We start from the raw sequence: 22,948 nt of genomic DNA, 5'->3' as shown, positions 1-22,948 counted from the left end.
ACAGGCATGTCCAGTTATGTATCTCCATGTTAACTGCCATTTCCTGCAAGATCTTGAGTTGTGCAGGTCTGTGTGGGTACCTACAGCTGCTATGAGTTTACAGTTGCATTGGCTCTGTCATAAAACGGTTTGATGACAGGTTGTATGCACAAGACAAGACTATACAGGTTTAGATTTCCCCTATTGGGTCCTGGAATATATCACCTATGGGCAAGGGGGGCTTTGCTGTAAATAAAGCAAAGTATTGAAGAAGGGCTGACCCAGTGTCAGGAGTGTGCATGGGGTGAGACATTGGATGCAGGGCATGAGAGTCCCTGTCCTTGCCACTAAACCATATTCTTCTTTATAAAGGAAATAGTATGTGGCAAGCTGAAGAAAAATTAGACAAGAATGAGAAATACTACCTTTGTTTTCATTATTCATTATTTTATTTCTTGATTCAAAATATATTGTCATACATTATATCTTATTCTTTTTACTCTTTCAAACTTCTCCCAGATCTTCCTCCCACATACACACCCAATTTCATGTTCTTTCCTTCTCTCTTGAAAAGCGCACATGTGGGGCTGGAAAGATGGCTCAGTGGTTAAGAGCGCTGGCTGCTCTTCTAGAGGTCCAAGTTCAATTCCCAGCAACCACATGGTGGCTGACTACCATCTATAATGAGATCTGGCGCCCTCTTCTGGCCTGCAGGCATACATGCAGGCAGAACACTATACATAATTAATAAATAAATCTTTTTTTAAAAAAAGCAAGCGCACGCACACACACACACACACACACACACACACACACACACACACACACACACAAATACAAATCCATGGATTCCATTTTGTGTTGGGTAACTACTCCTGAGCATAAGGCATACCCTGGAGTATGTTTGATAAAACAATTTATATTCATATTCTTTCTCCCACCTACCCCTCGTTTTCTCTAGCTCTCCAGCTATCTGTTACAAGTAGCTTCTTGGTTAGGGATGGAACTTTGTTCCCATTTCCCCTTCTCCATGTTGGGATTTTTGCCTTGTTTGAACTTTTACTGGTCTTGTGTATGCTATCAGTCTCTAAGTTCACGTATGCATTAGCCCTGTTGTGCCTGGAAAACACGGTTTCTTTGGAGTTGTACACTACCTCTGGTTCTGCCTCCACTTCCACATAGATCTCTAAGCTTTGAGGGGAGGGGGTTGATAAGGACACCTCATTTAGGGCTGAGTGCTCCCAAGTCTCTCACCCTCTCTGCACATTGTCCAGTTATATATCTCCCTGTTGACTGCCATTTCCTGCAGGAAGCATCTCTGGGGTCCAGCAGTGTGTCTTCAGGAGTCATTGTATTGCTGTGTTCATCTAGCAGAGTAATAGCCATTCCCTAAGGCCCATAGTCTCTCTGGTCTCAGATACTTAGCCTCATTAAATGTCAAGGATGGGTTCCATGTCATGAAGCAGGATGAAAGGTGGTTGGCGATTCTCCTAACGTTTGTATCACTATTGCACCAGTGGATATAACAGGTGGCATGTTGCTATTATAGGTTGCAGTCTTTAGCTGTATGAGATTGATGATTACTTTTCTCATCTGGTAGTTTGTATATTACCTTGTAACACCATGAATGTTCTTCAGTAATACAAAGCTTCTACTTGAGTACCAGCTTGATTTCCTGATGAAAGTATATGGTGTCTTTGGCAATATGGTCATGTAGAACAACCAATAGCAGTGATAATATGTGTGTGTGTGTGGGGGGGGAGTTGCTCACATTTTAAATCAGTACCAGGCATAAGTTTCAAATGCAAGCTTTTCTTCCTACTTCATCAATTGCTATTATTTTGTCACAGGTACATTTCAGAAAACCTAGGTACCTTTTCGCAAAAATAAAATGCAAATCACCCTTAGGAATCTCAATTATTTAAATAACTTCAATTCTAGAAACATATAATTTGTATAAATAATTACTAACTAAACTAAAGGTTACATATGAATGCTACCTTATTTTGTTATTTTTAAAACAAAAACACTTTGACATCTATTCTTATGTCTTAGGCTCCCAACAACTGAAGCTCAGAATAAATTATATTTCTCATTTTTAAAGGAAGAATTCAGATAGAGCGGGATAGTAATCAGTGATACCCTTGATGAATCCTTAGATATGCGGCAGGCACTACACTATGTTCTCTCGCCCCTTATCTCAGTTAATCTCTGTGCCTGACTCGTGGGATGATGTTCTCATTCCCTTTGCTGCTAAGATATCACAAACAGAGATCCAAATAATACTAAGCTTCAAAACTTGAAGCTTCCATGGTGGACTGATCTGTGACTTGCTGAGCTAGGAGGTGACGGAAGAAATAGAGATGTCTGATTGCCCTGAATTCCCTGCACAACCCTAGTAAGACATTTCAATCAGATGCACAGCGTATCTCATAAAGCCCCTGAACAGTATACATACATAACATTTTATACCTGCATTCCATTAGAAACCTATTTATATTATCATAAAAATTCATATTTTTGGAAATTATTAGATACTTGCATATTTCATGCAACTCTCACCCCACTGCTCATTTATGTGTTTGATAAGATTTGTTAGCTGGATAAATCCCATTGAAATGCTCAGCAGTACTTAGATCAATATTAGCAAGTAAGTTTGCATTGACATGCGGATATTCAGCTCAACTCACTGAGCACCTACTATGTCAGATGCTCTATTCTACACAAACATAAGTAGCTCTGCCTCAGAGGAACTTACACCCCTTCTTTAAAGGGTTGAGTTCAGTGTATCTAAGCACCCTTGTGAGCGGTTATTAGCATTCCCATTTGTTAATTCTGTTGAGTAAAAATGGATGCTCTTGAAAGAAGGTATTAGTGTCTCCTGAGTATGAGTTTTATTCAGCATGGAAGGAGGGGAGCTTGGGCATAGATTGAGGTGTATATGCATACACATAACAAAGAACAGATCCTGAGAGTTGAAGGAAGAAAAGGTGAATTCTTTGGAAGAGCCTGAGAAAGGAACTCTCTAGTGATGGTGGGATAAAGGGAGTATCAGCAAAGGCTTATCAACTACAGGCTTATACCTGTAGGGGATGGTGATAAGGACAGCAGTGTGGGGGGATGGGCACTCATCCAAAACGGGTACTTCGGAAGCAAAGAGAGAGTCTCTTTTCTGTGTGCAGTGGAAGAAGACCTGCACAGGTCCCTTTATGTAGCTCTCACATAGGAGGTTGAGAGCACTGCAGGCAAGGGCACCAGAATGAAAATAAAGTTCTGAAGTGGAAGTGAGGAGACACAGGGCCATACTTCAGCTGTGCTGTTTATGAACCAATTGAACAAAGTAAATATTGAAGTTCTACCTTCCTCCCCTCCTGTATGAAATCATACCTTGACACACAGGACGAGTCACTTGGCATCCATATGGAAGAAGGGCTGATAACAGAAGAAGATTGTAAAAGAAGTTATTAAGTGGGATAAACTAATGTCATGTTTTCATGGTGGCTCAGAAAACATAGAGGAAGGAAATGCAGAGACCCTGAAAAAATATACTTTGGTTTGGCATGTATTCAAAAATTCCCTGAACACATAGGCTTGGTATTAACTACTGGACCATCAAACAAATGATGCAGTCTCTGCCCCCCCCTACACACACAGGGGGGTCTCCTCCCAGGTGAGGGGCAAATATCCTCAAGGTTGGATCAAACCTGGGCTCAGCATCTGAAAGCATCATTGAAAGTGGGAGAACAGTAGTGGATGAGAGGCAACCCTGTAGATAGGAAGAGGCTGGGTGAGACCAGCAGCATGCACAGAGCTCAGGGGGTCTCAGGTTTGGGTAGAACTTTATATACACTGAGAGGCAGTGAGCAGTGGTGAACCTGAGCAGTCTGTTAGCCTCTTAGTGTCTTAGTTTCCTCATCTATAAACTAGAGAAGTAATCAGTCCTACCTTTGGGGGTTATTAGAAGACTATGCTAAATAAATCATGTAAAACATTTTCTCTTTTAAGTGTTAACTTAATGTAAGATGGTGTTTTATTGGGGAGAGGGTTGGAATGATAAAAGAGGAAGTTTCTGTGATTACAAGGATTCTGGCTGGAATAGTTAAGAGATGTTGGTACATTCAACCAAGACCTAAAATGCAGAAGATGAAAAGTTTGTGAGGAAGAGGCAAAATCAGGGGTAAATATGGTGAATTTGAATTGACTGTAGAACACCCATGTTAAGGAATTCGGTAGACACCTAGAGTGGGCAGTTGACTCCCTGGCTGTATATTTGGGCAACATATACATCAATGATTTCTAAAACCATAGTAATGAACAGGATTAGCCAGGGAATAGAAAGTAGACTGAACACAAAACATTCAAGGAATAATCAGGGAGCAGGGTCAGCAAGGATGAATGGAGAAGAAAGAAGCTAGGGAGGGGAGGTGATGAGGTCATAGGAACTGAGGTAATTAGGGCAGAGCTTCATGAAGAAATGTACATTCAGGAGAATCCAATGAACTGGGCCATTAGAAGGAACTTTCTCAAAGCTGGATCTGTTGAAAGGTGAGATGTTAAGAAGGTGTGTGAGATGCTTGGGGGCTTCTACAAGATTGCTCTTAAAATCCAGCAGGGGGATCTTGTAAAGGTAGACAGGGAAGAAAGCCATTCAGGAGGGAGCCACCGGACTGTTTTAAAGGGATGGGGTAGAGAGAATGACGGAGCTTCCCTCTAATGAAGGGAAGACAAAGCCCAAAGGATAATTACAGTGCAGACAAGCACACCAGCCACATGGAAGAGACTGATCCACTAACCTTATAACTCAGTACTGAGCCCTGTGCCTGCACATCTTCAGTAAATGATATGCAGGGAATGAGTGGGTGGTCAGTGATCAGGATACAGATATCAAGAGGATGCCATTCCTTCCCTTAGGGACCACAGCTTAGCGCTTTCCTAAAACTTGTTGGCTAGCTCTATCTTGGATGAACTGTGTAATAAATTCATTTCTGAAAGTGTCACTTGTGAGAAGCTATTTGTAGAACATGTCCTTAAGAAAGTTGAATCATTTATAGTTCATTAACCTCTTATGTCACTTACTTCTCAATAGCTATAAGGACACAAATAGTTCATCTTTGAGGTTTTTATAACAGTCAGACACAAAACTTACATACACATATATAACATGCCGATGTATAAACAGCATACAATAATTGGAGGGAAGTTGGACATGTTTGGGGTGTACATACAAGTCTGCTGTGTATCATGAGTAATTAGTTTATATTGTATTTATCTATTTTGAGCCCTAAAGATTACATAGTCCAAACTGTGTGAATGAAAAACTGATTGCAAAGAAGGCTACTGAGTAATTGGGGTGGCCTTAGGGACACTTCAGACAGTTCATAATGGAGAAAAAGAAAAACAGGTCAAGTGTTTGTAATTGATGACTAGCTTCCACTGTAAAAGATCTGACACCACTTTATCCTAGCCAGTAATTTAAGTGAAAAGAAAAATGAGAAAACTTGTGAAGAAAACACAGAGAGATCGTACTGTGGACGAGCCAGTTGGGAGAAAGAACATGATAGGGGAGGTGAAGAAAACCCATTTGTATCTTGATAGCTTTCTTACTTGGGGAGCAAAAAATCTAGCTGAGAGATCTGACCACTTCCCCCACAAGTGGCCCGCTCATGAACCTGATGAGCTGCTTCTTCATCCCAGGGATGAAGTCAGATGCCTCCCTGAATACAAACCCAACAGTCCTACTTCGTTGGAGGAGAAGTGGGAGGCGATAAGGACATGGGCTCACTTGGTGTGTGCAGACTAGAGAAGGGACATGTGGAAAGTTTGTTGCTAAAGCCTCCAGCCTGTGGCACATGTGTCATGGGGGGAGATGGTGGAGGTCCATTAATACTTACTGGGTGGTGTAGAGTTCTCACTCTCACTTGGCTCTTGCGTGAATTCTGCCCCCTCTGAGGTTCTTCACAAGAGGATTATTGGAAGAAGAAACCACAAGACCCTCCTTTGATGTCCCAAACCCTGAACTATCGTCTCTCTATACCTTGCCTACCAAAGGTTGATGAGGACACCGCCTCCCTCCCTCAGCAAATGTCCTACTATTCTTTTGAAACATAACTGTGGTTCATGTTTGCTTAGGTTTGAAAGTGAAGGCCAATTCGAAAGCATGGTTCAGGGCCTGTTTTCAAACTGTATTGATTCCTTGGGCATCAGAAGTCAATTTAATCCTTTAATGAGTTATTGATGGCAGCTGTCTTCTAGGTGATGGAATTGAAGGGAACTAGTAAGTATGAATGCTAAGACCCCCTCCCTCCCTTTCCCTTAGCTCAGAGAGCAGTGTCAAAGAGCATGTGGCAGGTCACTGCACACTGAGCTCAAGTTGTGTTCTTCATACTGTCTTGTCAAGTTGACACCATTTCTCTCTTAACTCCATGTCTGTGGCCTCCTTCTCTCATTTTCCCCTCATTTCTTAGGAAGACTGCAGTGATTTATGGAGCTGGTTGGGAATTCCTTCTTTATCTCTAATAGTTGAGACAATTCATCCAAGAAAGAGCACTAAAATTCCAGCTGACTAAAGCATGCTTTCACAGACATCCTGTGGGTTTTGTGTAATACTTCGACCCTTTCTTTGTATGCCATGAAAATGGGACAGTCCTTTCTTTTGAAGGTAGTAGAGGAGCCTTGAATCTAGGAAACACGTGATAAGAATGAGTTTCAATCTGTTTTAAAATCCCCCCTTAGCCTTTATTGACTCCTGTCCTTTTGTGCCCTCTGAAGCATGCCCATGAGGTACTCTGCATGCTTTTGACGGTGAGGACTCAGTTTGAAAAGACTGTTTTTCATCCCTCCTGTAGGAGATGACCTGGCTTCCTCCACTTTCTGCTGTTCAAGCTCCTGGCAAAGCGGAACTGAGCAAGTTTCCGTTCCCAAATAAGGTGAGCACTTGTAGCACCAGAGAGAAGCCCCGTGCATGTGCGGACACTTGTAACAGGTGGTGTGTTGGCCCTTTGTCACCTCCTCCCCCCCCCCCCCCCCCCCGAAACACATCTGCCAGCACCATGTGATTCTGGCCTTCAGTAGTTTGTAGGCTTGTATGTGTTCACTGAGGTGGGTATCAAGCTTGTGACCTCCCATTTCCATATTCTGTACGTTGTTGTTTTATCTAAGCCAGTGGTTCTCAGCCTTCCTAATGCTGCGACCATTTAATGTAACTCCTCATGTTGTGGTGACCCCCAGCCATAAAATTATTTTTGTTTGCTACTTCAGAACTGTAATTTTGACGCGTTATGAATTGCAATGTAAATATCTGTGGTTTCCCAATAGTCTTGGGTGACCTGTAAAAGGGTCGTTTGACCCCCAAGTTGAGAACCACTTATCTAAGTGTTTGTGAGATTAAGAAGCATCTTGCAATCATTTCATACATTCAGTGAGATCCTATGCCTCCTCTCCCCACACACCAGATAGCTGTTTTTAATCGTTAATCTTAAAATGAATGCCTTAGAATTAGAGACATGTAGTATTTAACTTCTCTGGCTATCCTTTTACAGCATACAATTTCCTAAGATTTAAAAGAGATGTCTATATCTTCTAAAGGAACTCAGCCACAAGACACACTTAAAGTATATCTGAGTCCAGTAAGCTTTCCATAACTTTCCTAGCCATGTAACTGACATGTAGCTACGTACTCACTATCAAAGATCAAATTATACAGGTAGAAAGAAAGGAAAGTAGTCAGTGACATCCCCAGCCAGTCTGTTTTCTACAGAAATAACCCCAGCCTTCTAGAGTGAATCACTGAAATAATTGTCCATTGCCATCACTAAGACGATAAATTCTGTTCTAAGAATTAGGCGTCTGCTGCTCTCTCTTTCCCTCTCTCTCCTTCCCTCTCTTCCTTCTTTCCTTTCTTCCTTCCTCCTTCACTTCCTCCTTCCCCCTCCATCTCTCCCTTTCTCCCTTCCTTCCTTCTTTCTTTCTTGCAAAGAATCAAACCCAAGGCCTCACACCCGCTAGCATACACTCTCCCACTGAGCCACAACCTCAGTCTCCTAAGAGCTGGTTATATTTCCCTTGACAAAGTGGACTTGGAAGACTTCCTGAGTGACTGTGAGCAGTATCAAACTACTGAGTCGTGTGGATTTGCCTTGACTTATTTACTCCATTCATAGTGGTAGACAGAGTGTTTATGATCTGTTACCACAAGCACCAGTACAACAAGTATTCTTTGTGAAGGCTCCTTTGTTTGCCTGCCATCGACTGTCCCCAGTAAGGACAGAAATTATGATACGGAGTCACTGGAAACCACATTTATACTTGGCTGTGTTTCAGGGAATCCTTTTATGTTTCCTAGGCAATGATTAATACTATCCAAGGTTTTATCATTGTGCCTGTATGATGGATGAAAAGTTGATATCTCATTGTTTTAATTTGCATTTCCCCAATTACTTCTAGCTTTGGCAATGACTATTTTTCCCTTGTGGATTGCCCATTCACATCCATTGCCACTTCATAAAAATGATTTGTAGTAACTTCTTTTATCTTATTCATTTGTCTAGTGCATATAATGGAATCATTTTATAACTTTATTTATGTGCCTTTTATCTAGAAAAGTGTTTAATTTTTCTGTCAGAGGGAAGAAAATCCTCCATTTTCCAACATTCTAACAGTGGTCTGTCTTCTAATTTGAACATGTTTTTTAGCTTTAAAAACTGTGGATGATGGGACTTGGGCTATAGCTCTCATCTTTGTACAGTTAGTAAATTACTGTAGCCCTGTTAACACATTAGCCCATTGTTCTCCCAGGAATTTGAAATGTCCCATGTGTCAACATTTGAATTTATGTTAGGTCTCACTATTCAGACACACACACGCACATGATCTGCTTTCTTAGCAAATTTTCAGTGTATGATACAGTCAATATAATATTAACTACAGTTTTATTTCTGGTATATTATGCTACATATCATTTATACATAGCACATATATGACATGTATACATGTATGTCATATATATCAGATACATGGTACATTTATATAAGGTCACCATGTGCATATGCATTTGTGTCTATCAATGTTTATGTATATGTGTATGTGAGTATTAAATGAAACAAACCAAAACTGAAAGCAAAATTCTGTGTTATCACTTATGATTCTACTTCTGTGTAGACTCTAGCATAGTCAGACTTACAGAATTTGAAGACAGAACGGTGGTTTCCAGAGCCTGGAGTGGTCATGGAAACACAAGACCAAAAGTGCATTCACATTAACAAAATGAACATGTTCCAGTGATCTAACATATGATGACACACCTGTGGAAAACCCACATTTAAAAAAAAAAATAGCTAGAAGTTATCGAATTTGTTTTTGCTGAGAAATAAACAATTATTTAATGAAAAGGCAGTGAATTCCTAACACGAGTGAAAACTATCCTATTTAGGAGCACTGTAGGGGTTGCATGGAACCCACCCTTGGGATTGTTTGTGTGTTTGGAGTCCCTGAGAAAGAGCGTGTAAATGATTTACAGTGCAGGAGCATGGTTGCTCTTCCTAACGCCTTCTCTCAAAGAGCTTCGCCGAGAGTACTGATCGTTGTCTTGTATGATGAAGGGAAGCTGTCTCCACCTCGGCTGTAACACAGCCGCACACTTAGTGTGTGAGGACACACACTTTTGTTATCTCACATCTCCTTGAGGTCAGGTTCACTGGCTGCAGTCAGGCTCTGGGCAGACCTCAGCTCTTTAGGCAGTCTCCAAGGACAACTTCGTTTCTTCCTTTGCCTGCTTCTGGAAGCTTCCTTGCTAAGGGCTCCTTTCACACCGATCTCTGCACATCTTGGCTTCTCTGACTTCCTCTAACCTCCTTCTTCGTCTTATCAGGAATCTTGAGATGATATTGGCTTGGGTTCCCTGAAGAAGCCCCTACTTTAGAATCAGTAGCTGAGTTACATCTTCAGCAGCCTTTTTCTCATGTGAGGTGGCACATTCGCTGGGCCGTGGAATTAACAGCAGCATTGTATTGGAGGGTGCCAGGATTCTGCTGATTACAAAGATAGTCATTAGGGTTTACAGTAGAGTGCACTGCCTCTGTTGCGGTACTGGACCAGAGTCCACAGCCTCGCCCATGGAGGCAGGAGCTTCCCCACTGGCTGTGCTGGCTGCCAGTCCTAGAGTGCTTCTCTCTGTACCCTTATCTCAACTAACTAATTTTCTGACAGCTGGACAGTGCAGCTGATTGATTAGACTATCGATGTTGGGATTATTGAGCTAGAATTGTTTATGGAATTTGAGGGGCAAAAATCTTCAAAACGACTAATAAATAATGGAATTAAGACCTTATTAAGATTAAGGGTGTCATTTGCTTTCACAAAAGGAAAAGTCGATTTTACTGCCCATTCTGAGTTTCCAGTGTCACTAATTTAATTAGCTAAACACTTCTGAGAATTTTTTTCATTTTTGTCTAAGTATCAAAAGATATATACTGAAGCAATGTCAGTTGATAATGAACTTGGCTTTTCTTTCTGTCCTCTGGGGCCTTGATTTGGACTCACAGTTCCCTAGACAAACACAGCCCGGCATTTCTGCCTCATTCTTCAAATCTCAAAAGTAATTGGATTTGGTAAAGAAAACAATGCATGACTCCTGTAAATTGGCTGCCATTCATTACCAGGTATTTCAGCCAAGAGAGAAGAAAATGAATCCACACTGCCCCTTTCCCCTACGTTTTGCAGCAATCTCCTAAGTTGAAATGCAAATAAAGAGCTGACAAGTGCAGTGTGCTTTCCATTCTGGAGGATAGGGAGGCACGTCTAAACCCAGGGGCATCTTGGGAGATTTCACATGGCCAGGAGTGATGAATCTAGTACATCAGCCCTCATCTGGAACTATTCTTGCTGAGTGGTTTTCAAAGCCTTATACAGAATTCTAACATCATTACAGAAATGAGAATTGACTGCCTTCCTCTTAATTCAGCAGAAGGAGAATGAGAGCTAGCAAGTGTGAAGGGAAGTAAAGCCTGCAGTTGCCTGGTTTATAACACATCTCCTCTGGGTTGCTGGCATGCCTCACAACTCCAAAGCAATATCTGCACTGAAGCTTTGTGATTCACATTACCTCAAAAAGAAATATTTAAATTAACTAGAAATTATAGTTTGTCAACTTGAGCCTTATAGACACAGAATGAAAGGAAATACACTGCTTGGGGCCAGCAAAGATGCCTCAGCAGGCACTGGCACTTGCTGCCAAGCCTGAGGATCTGAGTTCTATCCCCATGACTCACATTTGTTGAAGAAGAGAACTGATTCATACAAGTTATCCTCTGACCTACACACACACACACACACACACACACACACACACACACACACACACACACTGCTGAGTGAAACCTACCAGAATTGGACAGTTGTGTCTCCCATGGTAATTAGCTTCAGGAGCCATCTGAAAATACAAAATTTTTCCATTTCTAGCTTTGGGTAATTCTGGTGATGAACTCATAAACAAGGAGAAATGTAAGTGGAGTCATCTTCAAAAAGTTGACCAAAGCTGTCATTTTTAAGAACCACCCTCAGCAAGGACTGGAGAGATGGCACAGCCTGAAGAGCATATGCCGCTCGTCCAGAGACTGGACGTCCCAAGCCAGACAGCTCCAGGGCATCTTATCTCCTTCTCTGGTCTCCATTGGCATCTGAACTTACGTACACAGACCCCCTCCCAACCCCTCCCAACGCACACATAGGCCTCATTTTTAAAAATAATACAAGTAAAATGTTTTAAAAAAAATTGCCCTCACCATACCAGTATGAGTACTTCCTTCTTCCAGAACCATAGTGGAAAAACCTCATATTTCATCGATCTAAAGCTTGTTTCAAGAGGCTTAAAATTGGTTTTTGTTTTATAGTTGATGACATCTTACTGCTAATTACAAAGGTTTCCTTTCTTGGTGGTTAGAGTAGTTCTTTCTCAGTACTGTGACCATACTGCCAGAAACGGGAATGGATCGTGTAGGCTCACAGCTTCAGAGGATTCTGTCCATCGTGGAGGGAAGGGCCTGGTAAGCAGAGCAATTCTTATCATAGTGTCAGGAAGCAGAGGAAAAGGGATACAAGGAAAGACCTGGTCCAGCGAACGTGCTCAGTGACCTACTGTCTCGTACCCATCACCATTTCCTAATAATTCCACCATGTTGTTCATCTGTCAAGGAATTAATCCCTCCACAAGTCAGAGCGTCATAGTCCAAATACTCCCGGAACTTCCGAGACACAGCCAGCAATGTGTTTTGCTAATCACTTAGGTGCTTCTCAGTGCAATCCAGTTGATAATTAACCATCACAGTGGTACATGTGCTGATGTGGCCTCATTTGATTTGAATGACATGGTACATTTTATGAAACATGTTACTCATTACAGGACTTCATTAAAGGGATCTCCTGGACACCACTGTGCCTAGTTATTTCTATCTTTAGCAAAATTATATTTTTTTTTATTTATGAGTTAAATACCACACTTAAGGGGTTTCAGGATTCCCAAGATGCTCTGGTATTGGAACTTCCAAATAAGTTCCCAGATACAGTCATTCCTTAAAGTCAGAAAGGATGATCCCTCCGCATTGTGCACTTGACCATCAGAATAACACATTTAAGTGTGACCCCGACAAGCTAGAAACAACACATAAACTTGAGGAATGTCCTGAGGTGAGATGACAGCAGTTTGTTTTTTTCTGGATCTCTGAACTCTATTTAAATTATTATTAAATTAATATAACTCTATTAAATTATTAAATAATCCATGCTTGGATTAAAACACTCATAAAAGTCAGATATTTTTGACATTATCCATTGTCTTTCTTTTTACATATGTGCATTTATACCTCAATATAGTTTTCCTTTTAAAAATTTCATACTTGAAAACAAAACAAAGAAGCAACCATGTCTCCCTGAGAGTGAGGAAGGGCTCAGAGAGCAAGACACCCTTGGATTACAGAAGCCAGTGAGACCTGTGTCCTCAGAGGGGACTTGGAGGGACCACACAGGTGGAAGCATTCATGCAGCATCATGACATCACCTCGAGCCAGAGTTAGCTCTTTCTTCTGCACCCTCCACTCTTGACTCACTGAACTCACTGGGATAATCTTGAAGTAGCCGACCAGAGTGAGGTCAGGGAGGAGGTGAAAAGGACAGTACACAACAGAACCTGGCACTCTCCAGGCATTTGCTAACACAAGACGGAAGAAGCTTTGAGGCAGGAGCTGCAAGCATGTTGGTGTCTGGATAGTTGGCATGGACATCAAAGCGGAAAGGACATCAGCTTCTGGACCCTTGGGAGAACGAGGTTATCTCCCTCTGCTGTGACCCAGCCTGGCACTGGCTCCCTGAAGAAGGAACTGTCTGCACACAGTGGAGGCCTCTGAGATTTCACAGCTAACTTGACAGGGAAGGGTGGCAGATAGTTTGTTAGAGTTAAGACAGCATCCTGTGTTTTCTTAAGGAAACGAATGCATCCAGGAACAGACTAACGACATGCTGGGCCAGCTGTCCTTAAGAGTGATGATAAGGGCCAGGGAAATGGTTCTATGTAAAAGTGCTTGTTATGCAAGCCTGGCGACCTGCTTCTCGATCTCCAGACCCCACATCCAAAGCCGGATCAATTCCAAGCATCTGTAACCCCATCACTCAAAGGACAAGACAGAATGGAGACAAGGATGCTTACAGAAGCTCATGGGCCAGCTAGCCTGGCACATGTAGTGCAGAAATATGAACAAGAAAAACCCTGCCTCAAACACTGCAGAAAGTGAGAACAGACTCCCAGAATTCATCAACACACACACACACACACACACACACACACACACACACACACACGAAAAAGAAGGAGAAAAAAGTGAGATTTCATTTCTACCCCAAGAATGGCAATCTGAGAATATTGGAGTTCATCGAGTTAGTATTTTTTGAGCTAATATCTCATGGTCAGTACACCACCCACAAGACATCAGCACAATAGGAACAAAGTCTGAGTTTAATCATATCGTTTCTATACAGACTTCTGTAGTGATGTTTTTACTAGCAATTTTGTTACTGTTTTTTTTGAGACAGGGTTTCTCTCTGTAGCTTTGGAGGCTGTCCTGGAACTCACTTTGTAGACCAGGCTGGCCTCGAACTCACAGGGATCCACCTGCCTCTGCCTCCTGAGTGCTGGGATTAAAGGCGTGCGCCACCACCGCCCGGCACTAGCAATTATTTTAAGCATATTCTGTTTCTCTTTCTCTCCACATGCAAAATGAAATAGTGAGTCATTAATCAGATGGGTTTTTAAAATAAAATTTGATCTTCTAGGATGTAGGAATGATGATTCAGGTCAACTGGGAGCTCATCACATTTCTCTTAAGAAGAGTAGATGCCAGTGGCGATCATGCAAGTTGATACATCAGCAAACAAACGTTCTATTCCCATTAGTGTGGGCAGACAATCAGAAAAGGCCTCACTGCTCTGTTTTTAGAAGCGTGAGCTGAGTGCTGAAATGCGTGCCAGTTACCATCCTTGTCCATTGATGGCGAGTCTCCTCCGCCTGGAGCCACAGCCTACACACAGCACAGAGAAGCTGACTGACTGAGGCTCAAAGTGTTTTCACGCTAAAACAAACTTGTGTCTGTATATAAACTCCAAATTAATTGGAAAAGAAAAGCTCACCAACCCATCTGGAGTCTTTAATTGTGGACATTTTTTTTTTCTATTACAGAATCTACCCAAAGTAGGCCAAAGTCGTTTTGCAGATTAGGTTTCAGCCCAGTACTTCAAGAGCGCTTTGTTTATTTCATCTTCACGCAATAGTTTTCCAAAAACTGAGTTTCAGAATAAGAACTAAACTTGTTCCTCTTCTGACGGCATATAGCTCATTATACTAAGAAAGGTTCCTTGGGCTGCTGTGTGACTCAGGCTACACAGTTCCCACCCAACAGCCTGGCTCATTTCATACTACCCCAGAGAGGTTCCTTTCTAAAACAGACATTATCACTTGGGTTTAAATGCCACTGGTCCTATTGAATGACTCCCCCTGCTTGCTAGCATCTGCATTCCTAGAGCAGAATTCTGTAGAAACACATCAAGTCATATATTAGTAGTTAATTCCATTTCACTAGATTTTTATTCCTCATATCAGAATTATATAGGAGTTTTAGATTTTTATGTACTGCTACACATTTTATTTACACTGTTACCATCTCAGTTCATTCTTCTATAACTCACTCTTAGAGTTTATGTTAAAAAACACAATTTTGCAAAGAAATTTAAATTCTCAAGACAGAAGTTCACATTTCATTTTAATACAAATAAAATCAGATTCAGTTTCTATTTACCAAAGTAGTAACTAAATCTAGCATACAGAGTAATACTGGATTTATGCCCTTGCAGGTAAATGGTTATGCATAATAACCTTTGTGTCCCTCACAATGAGATGACCACTGTTGCTCAGTAGAGTGTGTCCAGTCAAGATGGGGCTGGTGGCCCTCGTCTGGAGAGGTATTAGAAGTAGGGCACATTCTGAGGCAAATGAGTTAAGATCGAAGACATTAATAAAATGTATCAGTGACTAAATCTGGGAACTAAGGCCATAAATTTCATAGAAGAAAAGACAAGGTTATATCTCCACAACCTTGGGTTTGGTGAAAGATTTTAAGATGCAAGCCCCAAAGTATGAACAACAAAAGAAAAATCAAATGCATATAAAAATGTAAAAGTTTTATGCATCAGAGGACATTATCGTTAATAGGAAGAAGACAGAAAAAGGGGGAGATTATTGGCAGACAATATATTTAGTAAGGATTTAATATCAACTTTGTTGAGGGACTCTTTCAACTCAATAACAAACAGATAAATAACTCCATTAAAATGATGGATCACTTAATTAGGTATTTCTTTAAAAATGAAAATAGTCATCAACTATGTTGGAGAAATGTGTAACATCTTTAGTTTTTAGACAAATACAAATAAAAAGCACAATGAGCTGGGTGATGGTGGCGCACACCTTTAATCCCAGCACTTGGGAGGCAGAGCCATGTGGATCTCTGTGAGTCCGATTCGAGGCCAGCCTGGGCTCCCAAGTGAGTTCCAGGAAAGGCGCAAAGCTACACAGGGAAACCCTGTCTTAAAAAAACAAAAACAAAAACAAAAAAAATCAATTGAAAATAACAGGTGCTGGCAAAGATGTTGAGAGATTGGAGCCTTTATACATTTCTGAGAGGATTAAAATGCTTCTGCTACCACAGAAAATACTTCATGCTTCTCAAAAAGTTTACTAAGAGTTTTGTAAGTCTCCAAATTCTACTTCTAGGTATGTAAGGAAAGGATTTAAAACAGGAGCTATGTGTGTCCTACGTGCATGTCAGTAGTAACGTGACTCACAAAATACACCATACGCTTATCAGCAGGTGCAGGCGTAAAACATCCATAAAAATGCACCATAGCCCATCTATAATCCTAGCACTCAGAAGCCTGAGGCAGGAGGACTAGGAATTCCAGGACCAGCAGAGATGGAATAGCGAGACCTTGGCAAAGAAAGAAGAGAAGGGGGGGTGTGTGGTAGAGAGATGGCTACCAATACCAGCGCCAACAAGAATGAACTTCCAATGCAGCATTCTAACTGAAGAAGCCAGACTCCAAAAGGCACCTGTTGTAGATTCTGTGTATATGAGATACCAGAATAGGAAAGTCTGTAAGCACAGATGGAAGCGAGTAGGTTACTAGGGGCTGAGGGGACAGTGGAAGGCGGCTAGGGAGATGCTGCTTGAAGGGTAAGGTCTTTGATGCTTGAGTGACAGCATGTGCTGCACCTAGGTTGAGGTGGTCGTCGTACAGCACCATGAAAGTACCACGAGCCATAGGATTTCTTGTTTCCGAATGTTTGTTTTGTATGATGTGAATTACCACCTCAATGAAGCAGAACAAAACTTCAATAATGAAAAGTGACTGCGATTGTCAACTGTACTCCCGGAACTTCTGAACAAGCACGCTCATGGAAATGTTTCTCTTGACGGGCGCTGGCAGAGTTTTGAGTGGTGACTTGGTCCTGAATAATGCATAATGTGTACGTATTCAGCTTTGGTTTGGAAGATGAAAATAAGAATATTAATTGTTATTTCTTGTTTTTTTTCAGGACTCTCAGCTTGTATCCTCGGGCCACAATAATCCAAGTAAGAACGTTTCTCTAAAGCTTTCTGTGGAGATTGGGGAGGGAAAGATGAGCAAGCAGTGGGTTTCAAAGAAGCCACCAGGAGACAAAATCAAGTGAGAAAAAGAGAGAGGGCCTTTTGTCCAGCTACCACTAACACGAGTGATAAGGTTCTTGATGGCCCCAAGTGTGGATATTTAAGGGAGAGGGGGCCAAAGCATGGAGTGGTGCACATCAAAGGGATTCTAGAAGAAAAGAAGACCATGCTCCATTGGTCCCTAGTCTATGTGAAGGAAACAAATTAAAAGGCAAATAACGAGATGCCTAAACTGAAAGAAAATGCATAAGCCAAGAAATCCAATCAGAAGGCTTCACAGTAAATGACCTTAGACTCTGTGAAGGGAACTCACACTTGCTAAATATACTGTGCCGCCTTCCAGAAATAGGCAGACTGGGCTGGACAGCAAATGATCCCCTGATTGAATCAGTGGTTAATGAAGTACATGAGCTCTGTCATCAGAGAGGGGAGCATTCAGTGAAGAAGAGTTTTAATTCTCTTCCTTGGCCCTACAAATTGGTATTAATGTTGTCTGGGGCATTAAAAATGCATATGTTGCCCTGTTTGTGTCCTAAAAGCAAACTCATAAAGACTAGGCTTTGTTGGTTTCACGAGCAGCCAGTGAGCTGGGAACAGAACAACCTTTGCTAGTTCCAAAGCTCTGTTGGAAGATAAAAATCACTCTGAGCTGATAGATGTGTCTATGGTACTGAGACTCATCCCCTGCACATCTGTGAGCCAGGAGAGTATGGGAGGAAAAGATGTCCACACAGTGTCCAGGGAAGCTCCATAAAATTCATGCACTGATAGAGAAAGGTCAATAGGCAGGGGAGTGATGGCACTCTGGCACAGGGCTTTCCAGGAGCACAGGTACCAGTGAGGAATTTTTGTAATTCTTCTGTGACAAGTTCTCTGGGTTTAATAAGCGTCTATTGTGTTAGAATATTAAATACCTTACTGTATGTTCACGTATGAGGACACACAGTGTATGTCTGCATTTTATAAGTTGGGAGGATGCTTGCTCGGGGGCCAGGTTGGTCTTCGGCACTTTCCTCCTCTCCTGTTTGGAATTCTCACTGGGTGACTGGGACTCTGGAGAAATGGGACTAAATTAGCAGCAGCCTAGTAGAGGAAAATGACATCTGGCAAACAGAAAGGTGAGCTCCTACTGAAAAACTGCCCTGAGCAGTGAAATTATAACTCAGGCGAAAAAGAAACAATATAGAGTATGTGCTGGTATGGGGAAGAGCCCTTGGGAGCCCTGGGGCGGGCTGTAGATCTCCATTGAACCCCAGGAGACTAGGCATGGATGGTCGTGATGGACAACTGGACCATTCCACCCCTGTCACCCTAAATCCCCATTCTAGCTAGTGCATACATAGAATTTTTCATTTGATTTTCCTTTTAAAAGCTCAGAAAACCAAAACTGCAGTAATATTTGCTTAAGAGGTGAACAGTTGAATAGATCTCCTCCTAACAAGAAATGAAATAGGCTCTTAAGATGGTGCCAGATCTGGAGTGGGCATAATTCAGTACCGGGGAAGGGGGCAACTTTCTCAGCAAGGTTACTAACCAGGAATTCTGCACATGCAGCATAAAGTATCTCCTGCTCTGTTAGGCAACAAAAGGAAGTATTGGGCTCCCAGCTCACCTCTTCTCTTGAGAGGTTCCAGCCAACATACCCTCTCCTCTTTCAGATCAGCCCTTCACTCCCCGCCACAAGGCACAGGTGTTCTAGAAAATTCCGTCAGTGTTCTGATGCAGAAATCAACACCTCACTTGAGTTAACCAGCCCGTTGTTAAAACTTGTGAGGAGCAGTGAGCACTAAGAGGAGGCGGAACCCCAGAGGAAATCTGTGTCCCTCAAGGCAAAGAGACGCAGAGGTGCACAAGTACCACAGTCTGCAGAAAGACCTGGAATTGATTGTCGGAAGTGATAAGAGCAAACCCATTGCTGTGAAAAACAAGTGTTTGCCAATTACATGGCCTTAGGAATTTAAAATGTGATCAATAAAGTAAAAAATTTGTAGACTTTCATAAACGCAGTAAGCAATAGTTTAAGCCCCAAATCTGACACATACAATTGAAACCTTTTTGGGTTTTTTTTTTTCCTGACAAACAGATGGGAAAGATCCAAGGAGGGTAAACAGAAAACCAGGATGGCAGCATCAGGTCAAGTTAGTAGGAATACCAGGAAAAAGTCAAAAACTAAACATGCCTCAAAATAAATAACATCCCCAAGAAAATAAGCAACATACAATTAAAAACAAAAACAAAAACACTTTATGTTAAGTTATAAAAGAGGCAATACACAAAACTAAGTAAAATCAGAATTCTGGTGTTTGGATTATGAAATTGGTGTTTGTTAAATTGCAGAAGAGGTAGAAGAAAATATGAAATAGAGTCAAGATCAAGAAAATTTGAAGAAATGCTAAGTCACCTTTATATAAATAAAAATAGAAATTAAATTTTCTGTGGGCAGCATTAATATCACATTTGACAGAGTTAAGAGAAAAACTAATGAACTAGAAAACTGAACTTAAGAAATGATGAAGAGAAAAACCAAAAGCAGAAAAAAGAATTTCAGAAGCCCAGGGATCAGGCAGGAGAGTCTACCACACACCTGACTGGAATTCCCAAAGCAGGTGTGGCAGGGCCAGTAGTGTAGGACGTGACCATGAGAATTATCCTAATGGAAAGCTAACCCAGAGGTGTGTGATGCCCAAGTAGTACTAACAGGATAAATGGAAAGAAGCCACATTTGTGCTTGGCTATGAGGCCTGGAGGAGGGGGCTTCAGAACGGCCTTCAGTAAACTTAGTTCATAGGAAAGAAAGAGAACCCCTCTGGCTGACCTCACAACAGCCGCAGTGGAATTGTAACCACAGTTAGCCAAGAGAACATAGACTATCGGTTGAGAAGGGTGGGTACCTCTCGCAGAGGACCTGAGTTCGATCCCAGCTCACAGTCCCATGGAATCCCAGATCCAGGAGATTCAACACCCTCCTCTGGCTTTCCTGTGTGGCTATACATAGATACATAAGTAAATATTAAACCTTTTTATTTTAAAAACTAGGTAATTGAAGATAAAATTAGATTAAATGAATGTTATTATATGTTTAGACTATAATTGACTAAGTTTAGAAATTACATGCCTCATTTAAAAACTTCACGTATGTAACCAAACAATCCTACAACTATTTATTTTAAAAATGGCTCAGTCATTGTAAGAGTAAGTCATTTTCCACAGTGGTAAAGCTGGTTGGTTCTCGACCAGGAAGTCCACCAAGCACAGCATAATTGTGCAGACTATAGCTTGGAGCTGGCTCCCTCTTTGGAGCAGTCCAGTGGGAAGGGCGGCAGTTCCCTCAGGCCACCAGAACCCTGATGTCAGAACTCGACAAGAGCCAAACAAGAAAGAAAGCTTGTCAACTAATTTCATTAATGACCCCAGTGCACAGGCATCCTCAGAAGATGTTTTCTAATGAAGTCTAGCAATCTATAAAATACATGTCAAAGTGTAAGAGTTAAGAAATCCTATTTGTTCTAGTAATTCAAAATCAGATTCTGTTTAAATTCACTATGTAATTCGTCATAGTAATTATGAAAAGAGAAAATATGTTTAATCCAAGACATTGAGAAAAATACTTGATAAAATTCTGTATGTGTAATTTAGAAGGAAAAAAAAGTCTTAGCAAGTTGGGAATAGAAGACCAACTTATTTCCACAAACAGTTGCCCATGTTTAAAAGGAAGAACTTTCTAGGAATTCTTCTGCTTGTGTTTAATGTTTCTCACACCCTCTAAAGCTTGGGCAAAGGCAATAGCTCAAGACTGACCCCTTAGGATAGAATTTACAGTCATAGCCATAAATGAAAGAAAAGGAAAGTGTGGTGTTCCTTAGGGTGGAAATGTCAGAACTCATTTCCCCAGCTGATGAGATCATCAATATATTGATAGAATACCCCAAAAAAACCTACAGATGAATTATTAGGATTCATAGGAAAATTTAACAGTGCTCTATTCACAGTAAATTGCATTCTCTTGATTTAAAAAAATGAAAAATCACAGCTAAAAAATCTGACATTGGCACAAAAATATAACTTATAAGCAATGAATCTGAAGAAGTATATAAGAAAGTGATGGGGGAGCCGGAGCAGTGGTGGTGCACGCCTTTAATCCCAGCACTAAGGAGGCAGAGGCAGGCAGATCTCTGTGAGTTCGAGGCCAGCCTGGGCTACAGAGTGGGTTCCAGGACAGACTCCAAAGCTACACAGAGAAACCCTGTCTCGAAAAACAAACAAGAGGAAGAGGAAGAGGAAGAGGAAGAGGAGGAAGAAGAAGAAGAAGAAGAAGAAGAAGAAGAAGAAGAAGAAGAAGAAGAAGAAGAAACTATCATGAAATATTACAGATGACTTAAATGAATAGAGAGATTAATATCAGGTACAGGCATTAGAAGGTACAGTGTTGTAAAGATTGAAGTTCTCTGTACATTGAACTGTAGATTCAGTACAATGCCAAAGTTCAACTATTTGTATGGATAGAAATTGGCAAGTTAGGCCCCTAATTTATGTGCTAGAGCCGAAGATGAGCATGGCAAATGCTTACCTGAAAAAGAACGAAGTTTGAACCTTGTCTTTACCAGCATTGAAACAACCAGAGCTGCATCATAAAGGTAGCAGGAGACTAGTGGAATGACAGACCGTGAAGACTTGGAAACTGGAATCCCACTGAAGCTAACGCAGTGGGCTAGTGTGGAGATGCAGCTGTCTTGTGCTAGAACACTTGGGATGGGAAACAATGAAATTACCTCTCACCTTGCACCATGTACAAAAATTACCTCAAATATTTTTAAGAGATCAGTAAAATTGTGCTTTTAGAAGATGGTAATGGAGTGTCTTGTTTGTGTCTTCAGCAAATATAAAGACATCAAAGCCAACTATTTGCAAATATCATTTCATTAAAGTTAAAAACATAGTTCAGTCAAAAATACCAGGGAAAACAGTAAAAGGCTAACACTGGGATGTTTTATCTTATTATTTAGGCTTATAATTTGTGTTTATAGTGGTTAAAAAGGTGCCATTTGTATTGGGATAATAAATCACTGCATTGAATCAAAACTAAATTTTCAGAAATGAAACAAAAGAACCAGTAGAAAGTCTGGATCTCATTGCTTCACAGAGATATGCAAACATCACAGTGAAATTTCATTCCACACCATGGTATTCCCTGAAGAACTATAAATTTAGATTTACCAGTTTACAACATAGGAAAGCCCTGCAGTCCAGAGATCCTAATGTTCTATGGGGAAAGGTGTTGATGAATGTTTGCAAATTCATCGTTCATATGGGTCAAATCTAAATGCCTCTTACAAGGAATCTGAACAGGAGCTCACAGTCTACTTCTGAAACAAGATGCTGCCAACAGCAAGGCTGAACCAAGGCAGGGCTGTGTACATCCTCACAGTTGAGTCCAAAAAGCCTGTTCTTGAGTGTCAGAAATCAGTCTCAGAAGACTGTGTAACAGCAGCATGATTCCATTTGTGTAAAGTGTAGAAACAGCAGAGACTGAGAAATGTATACCTACCTGGGTGGTGAAATCTATCCAGCAAAGAAAGGAATTCTGGAATTCTCTTTCTAAGTAGCTGGCAGAAAGGCAGGAAAGAGGATGCAGTCCACTGGGACCACTCAGGAGGCGCTAGATGACTTGCCAATGTTTATGTCCAGCCTGGAAGCTGTTTTCATAGTCCATTTTAGTTTTTAAAAAC

General features: G+C 41.2%; 1 protein-coding gene across 2 annotated transcripts in view; it reads left to right on the top strand.

Annotated features, from left to right (window-relative positions):
• Aff3 (AF4/FMR2 family member 3) overlaps positions 1-22,948 on the top strand; it is a 472,213-nt gene that overhangs the window by 301,089 nt on the left and 148,176 nt on the right. For both annotated transcript variants that reach the window (XM_036167292.1, XM_036167290.1), the window contains exons 7-8: positions 6,825-6,905; positions 17,111-17,147. In XM_036167292.1, the coding sequence (XP_036023185.1) occupies positions 6,825-6,905; positions 17,111-17,147 (118 nt within the window). The remainder of the gene's footprint in view (positions 1-6,824; positions 6,906-17,110; positions 17,148-22,948) is intronic.

This window comes from Onychomys torridus, chromosome 18, assembly GCF_903995425.1.
Source record: "Onychomys torridus chromosome 18, mOncTor1.1, whole genome shotgun sequence".
Lineage (NCBI taxonomy): Eukaryota > Metazoa > Chordata > Mammalia > Rodentia > Cricetidae > Onychomys > Onychomys torridus.
Note: the sequence above shows the minus strand (reverse complement) of the source record. Positions and strands in the feature narration are given on the sequence as shown.